Source organism: Gekko japonicus, unplaced genomic scaffold, assembly GCF_001447785.1.
Source record: "Gekko japonicus isolate JY-2015 unplaced genomic scaffold, Gekko_japonicus_V1.1 scaffold2594, whole genome shotgun sequence".
NCBI classification, from domain to species: Eukaryota; Metazoa; Chordata; class Lepidosauria; order Squamata; family Gekkonidae; genus Gekko; species Gekko japonicus.
In genome coordinates this window covers 188,390-194,675 of record NW_015171580.1, presented here as the reverse complement: position 1 = coordinate 194,675, position 6,286 = coordinate 188,390, and the positions used below count along the sequence as shown (strand labels likewise).

The following is a 6,286-nucleotide window of genomic DNA, read 5'->3' as shown; positions in this document are numbered from 1 at the left end:
CCTGCACACTCATTCTTGCGCACATTGTATCAGGGATCTGTTCTTGGGGAGGGAAAGCAAAACGCCCAGGGTGTACACGGCCTTGACCCGCAGTAATTCGGTGCTCAAACTACTGCTGGAAGACACCGTTACCCACCTTTGAACACATGAAGCCTCCTTATACTGAGTCAGGCCCTGGGTCCATTAAGGTCAGTATTGTCTACTCAGACTGGCAGCAGCTGTCCAGGGTCTCAGGGTGAGATCTTTCACATCACCTGTTTTTTGTTGTAGTCCAGTCGCACAGTCGAGTCTGACTCTTTGACCCCATGGACCACATCACGCCAGGCCCTCCTGTCTTCTGTTGTGCTCCGGAGTTTGCTTAATTTCATGTTCGTTGCATCTATGACACTGTCTAACCATCTCGTCCTTTGCCATCCCCGTCTTCTTTTTCCTTCAGTCTTTCCCAGCATCAGGGTCTTCCCCAGTGAGGGCTCCCGCTGGCCTGGAGGAATCACATCACCTGCTACCCGGCCCTTTTAACTGGAGATGTCGGGATGGAATTTGACAGTTTCCTGCATGCAAAGCGCACGCTCTACCACTACAGCCTCAGCCCCTTCCTCATTCTCCCCCCCTCCCCAGCTCTCCTGTGTCTTGATGAGCTACCTAATGGACATATCGGTTTTCTGCTCATGCCCATTTTCCCCTACCAGCGAGACAAAACTGCACCTGTTGAGTTTCTACCTGTGCCGCATCAAGCCATGTGCCATATACTGGGGCCAGGGGCAGAGGCTTTGCAGCCATAGTATATATTTGCAAGAAACCCTAAGCTGGCAGACAAACTAAGTGGTTCACTGAGTGTACTGAATTTACTGGCTCCCTGAGAGCCAGTTTGGTGCAGTGGCTAAGTGCGCGGACTCTAATCTGGGAGAACCGGGTTCGATTCCCCACTCCTCCACTCACAGCTGCTGGATGACCTTGGGCAAGCCATAGTTCTGATAAGAGCTGTTCTTGAAAAAGAGCAGTTTGTGTCAGAGCTCTCTCAGCCCCACCTACCTCACCGGGTGTTTGTTGTGGGGAGGGGGAGGGAAAGGAGTTTGTGAGCCGCTCTGAGATTCCTTTGGGTAGTGAAGAGCAGGGTATAAATCCAATCTCTTCTTCTTCTCCAGGGGAGGTCACTCTATATTGTCTGTAAGCTACATTTGGCTTAGTTTGGTGGGGGACAGAAGCGTGTCTGGTCGATGTGAAAGACACAGAACTTCTATCCCCCCCCCACTGGAAAGCCAACCAGAAAACAAACAAAACGCTATGCCACACCCTAGCTTACTGGGGTTCCCTCCGGGAGGGTGGGCGGGGCTCCAGGGCATGATTTCTTCACAGAGATAGAGTGCAGGGCCTCAGAACAGTGACGGACATGGGGGGGTTACACTTCACTAGAGGAGTTTGTAGTGATGTCCTCAGTCATAAAGAGCTTTACAGGGTGATTAGACAGATTCATGGAGGATCGGACCGTCAGTCGCCACTAGCCATGGTGACTACAGGGAACCTCCATGTTCAGAGGCAGGAAGAGGAAGAGGAGGAAGAGGAGGAGGAGATTGGATTTATACCCCGCCCTTCACTACCCAAGGGAGTCTCAGAGCGCCTTACAAACTCCTTTCCCTTCCGCTCCCCACAACAGGCACCCTGTGAGGTATGGAGAAGAATGGAGACGAATGAATGAAGAAGAAGCCACGGAAAGGCAGCAAATGGAAAACAACATGAGGAAGCTCGGAGGAAAAAAACTGCAATTTGGCACCCCACCCATTGGAAAATCACTACTGAGGATCCAGATCAACAAGATAGCCAGGAGAGCAAGTTTTGAGTCCAGCCGCACTTTAAAGACCAACAAAAATTCCCGGGTATAAGCTTTCCAGACTCAAAGCTTCCTTTGTATCTGATGCAGGAAACTGTGACGCCCAAATGCTTATACCCTGGAAAACTTGTTGGTCTACTGGATTCGAATCCTGCTCTTCTACTGGAGACCAACGCGGCTACCCACTTGAAGATGACCAGGGTTCACTTACTCTTTTTAAAAAGCACCGACCAAGAAGTTCCGGATTTTCAATGCAATTTTCCAGCTCTTTGAGGAAGATCCTGAAATAAAGGCATAAAGAAAGATTTTAGAAGGGAGAAGGTGTCTTTCAGTCAGGTCCTCATATTGATTTCAGAGCAGAGGCGCTCAAGAAATATCAGAAGAAGTCAGTTTATGTAGCTTAAAACTCACGATATCACACTAAGGAACAGGGGAGCAGAGGTGTGGTTCTTTCATCCACTCCCCTACAGAACCTGAAACGTGGAGCCGACAAACTTCACTGAACGCCATGCAACTCTATGACAAATTATTTCCAAACAGCTGTGGCCCTATCTTTCAGTACCCCACTGGAATTCTCCAGAACTGCTTCTCTCTATATGCCCATTCATGGGATGCTCTGGTTGGTACTTTGATTGCCCTTGCTGTTTATGTGGAGGGTCCCTTTAGTCACCATGGCTAGTGGCCACTGACAGACCTATCCTCCATGAGGTGCCCTCTGTCTAATCCCCTTTTAATAAGTGGGTGACAACCCACATCCACCAACCAGCCTGAAAGCCATGCCCCTCTTCTGCATGCGAATCACCCAGCAAGGGATGAACACTTTGGCCAGGGACTTGGTTTAGGGTTGTAGGCAGCAGCCTGCAGTTCAGCGTCTTAACCCATTCATGGGATGCTCTGGGTGCTACTTTGATTGCCCTTGCTGTTTACAGCAGGAACTCATTAGCATAATAGGCCACACCCAACAGCAGAAACTCATTAGGACTGGTTACATTAGGGGTGTGTGGCCTAACATGCAAAGGAGGTCCTGCTATAAAAAAGCCCTGGGTTTGGACCACAAACAAGGTAAACAGAATAAGAAGTAAAAGGTGAGTGTGTCTGGATGACCACAATTCTGCAAACATGGGGTGTGTAGCTTAATATGCTAATGAGCTGTGCTGTGTCCTAATAAGCAAATGAATTTCTGCTGTTGGGTGTGGCCTATTATGCTAATGAGTTCCTGCTGGGCTTTTTCTACAAAAAAAGCCCTGGTTGTAGGCAAGGAACCCTGGCATGTGGGCTGATGCTTGAAGACCTTTGTTTGCAGACAGTGGTCAGACTCATGAAGACAAAGGAGACCACAGGTGGAGGGCTCAGATATTCACACGATATCCTGCAGCACAGCATCCCAAAGAAAGGCTTGGTGAGAGCCACAGTGGTTCTCCAAGCCAAGATACCTTCTGGACACCACCATATAACACCCCAGTACTGTATGAAGGTAGATCACTTGCCTTCAGCACGAATAGGATAATGATTGGCTATCTCTGTCCGCATGGTAGATTTCCCCTCCCACATTCCGTTTTCACATCTCTATCCCACGCTGCCACACACCCCCTTATTCTTACAACCACTCTATGGGATAGTGTAGATTAAGTTATAGTTACTGGCCCAGGATCACGCCTTCTCCATTAAATGTATAACTGCACATCAATGGGCCCCTTGCCCGGCTCGCACCTCCCAGCATTTCACCCCCCCACAATGCCCCTCCCCTCTCATAGCACCCGTACCTGTTGTGAAATTCATAGATTTCCGAGAGGTTCCCAAAAAGAACTTCCTTCTTGTTGGCGAGAGCAGTCGGGATCAGGTGAATTAAATCAGGATTGTCCATCTCTGACGCGTAGCCCTAATTTTGTCAGCGGAGGATAGGAGTGAGGAGAAGGGAAAGGGGAGGGGGGGACATAAAGTCATGTTCTGTCAGTTTCAAAAAAAAAGGAAAGAGGGTAAGAAATGCGCACCCGCGGCCTCCAAAATAGCTCTATAATGGCTTTGAATGCACACTTTGGTGTAGTGGTTAAGAGTGGCGGACTCTAATCTGGGAGAAGAGGAGGAGATTGGATTTATACCCCGCCCTCCACTACCCAAAGGTGTCTCAGAGCAGCTTACAAACTCCTTTCCCTTCCCCTCCCCACAACAGACACCCTGTGAGGTAGGTGGAGGCTGAGAGAGCTCTTGACAGAAACTGCTCTTGTTCAAGAACAGCTCTTATCAGAACTACGGCTTGCCCAAGGTCATCCAACCAGGTGCAAGTGGAGGAGTGGTTCCCAGATTAGAGTCCACGCACTTAACCGCTACACCAAACTGGCTCTCTCCCCACTCCTCCACATGCAGATGCTGGTGGGACCTTAGGTCAGTCCCAAGTTCTTTCAGAGCTGTTCTCTCAAGGGCAGTCCTCGAGAGAGCTCTCTCAGCCCCACCTGCCTCACAAGGGAGGGGGAGGGAAAGGAGACTGGAAACCACTCTGAAACTCCTTCAGGTAGTGAAGGGCTGGGTATAAATCCAATCTCTTCTTCCTCTTCCTCTCTGTGGTAGGGTTGTCAGCTCAGTGCTGGCACCAGGAGGGAGCTTGGGGGTGGGGGTGGGGGAGTAGGAACATGTTAGTTGGAATTCCTCCAGTGCCACAAAATCACTTCTGCTGCAAACCCAGAAATGATGTCATTTCACTGGGGTGATGTTCTAGGATTCCAACAATAGTTCTATGGTTTTACCCAGACCCAACTCTTTGGAAAAGCAAATATCTAGTTTGGATCTTAGAAACTGAAACAAAACAATGTCTTTTCCCCAAAGCAAAGACCCAGTCCCAGCTTCCCCACGCCTTGTCAGTGCACCTATTCAGTAGCAGCTTCCTCCGTCATAGGAGGATGTTTCCCAGCCTCCATGAGGTGCATATACATATTGATGGCACATTGTCCCTGACAAGGCAATTTTACTTGCACTCTTAGGACCGAAACTGGAAGGTACATATTAGTTCCAGGATATACAACTACTTCTGACACAAGGCCAGATATATTTGTGGCCCCAAATAGAAACTTTTTGGTGTGTCATTCAGTTCCATATTGGAACATTCCAATTTTGGTCCTATTTTATTTATTGTTCATTGCCTTACGTGTGTTACAGGGACTCTGTTGCTTGTTGTATTTTGCACTATTTGACCTCTGAAGAAGGCTCTTGTGAGCCGAAACGCATCAGGCCATACACTGTCTTTATTTGTGTGTATTTGTGTGTATTTTTATGAGGCTTTATTTGGGCCCCTACTAGGTTTTTAGAAGTCTTTGTAATAAACACTCTTTTGTATACTTAGTAAAGGTAAAGGTTCCCTTGCTCAAAAGCCAGTCCAATCCGACTCTAGGGTTGCGGTGCTCATCTCCGTTTCAAAGCCGAAGAGCCAGCGCTGTCCGAAGACGTTTCCGTGGTCAAGTGGCCGGCATGACTAAACACCAAGGCGCACGGAACGCTGTTACCTTCCCACTGAAGTGGTCCCTATTTATCTACTTGCAATTTCTTGCTTTCAAACTGCTAGGTTGGCAGGACCTGGAACTAGAGACATGAGCTCACTCCGTCATGTGGCAACTCAGGTCTCGAACTGCTGAACTACCAACCTTCCACAGCCTGCAGTTCAGCGTCTTAACCACTTGAGCCACCGCAGCTCCTTTTGTATACTTACTTATGTTTTTAACCTTTGGCCCTCAATAAGTTTTCTAAACTTCCTTTGGAGGTTGGTGCATATAACAACACAGTCAAAAACTGCAACACTGTACCCAAGAATACTTGACGCTTGATTCAAAACATTCTTATATTAACAGTGTAGTACTCTAAATAACCATTCAGATCCATTCCGAAGACACCAATGTAAATAGTCCAATACAGCTGCATAATTGGAGGTGCTTTTAGGGAGGTACCGCCAGATACCATATGTAGACAGACTTTGTCCTTCTTCTCTAAAAGATATAGAATCCGCTACACACACCATACGTCATTTGTCCCTTTTATAGGGATATTCCATCTCGTTTTATTACTCCACTTTTAGATGGTAAGAGCTGGCATTCTGATGACTCAGTCATTCACTTTCTTCTGTTTAATTCTAATTGTGAAACAACGGAGGCTGTTGCAAAAATTTTCCATTATGCAATCAGAAGACGAGGTTTGAATAGCCAAGTGTAAGCGACTGGTGTTTCTTAGCATTTTGCTGTATTCCCATAATGTTTTGTGCTTTCAATGCCAATAAAGGTTTGTGTGCGTGTGTTAGGATTGCCAAGTCCTTACCTGTTGCAGAGCGGGGGAGTCCAGTCTCGTTCTGGGAGTCTATGCGCGCACACAAAGCGTGCACGCACGCACTGCAATCACGTCACCCGGAAGTGACACAATCACGTCGGGCACGTTGGGGGCGGGGCCACAATCATCTGAGGGAAAACCATAGAGTTTTCC

At 48.0% G+C, this 6,286-nt stretch overlaps 1 protein-coding gene across 1 annotated transcript in view; it reads right to left on the bottom strand.

Annotated features, from left to right (window-relative positions):
* Window positions 1–6,286, bottom strand: part of LOC107117662 (guanine nucleotide exchange factor DBS-like) — a gene marked incomplete at both ends in the record, with an annotated part of 237,080 nt that overhangs the window by 48,903 nt on the left and 181,891 nt on the right. Inside the window, 2 exons of the mRNA XM_015419819.1 lie at window positions 2,040–2,109; window positions 3,592–3,707. Of these exons, the coding sequence (XP_015275305.1) occupies window positions 2,040–2,109; window positions 3,592–3,707 (186 nt within the window). The remainder of the gene's footprint in view (window positions 1–2,039; window positions 2,110–3,591; window positions 3,708–6,286) is intronic.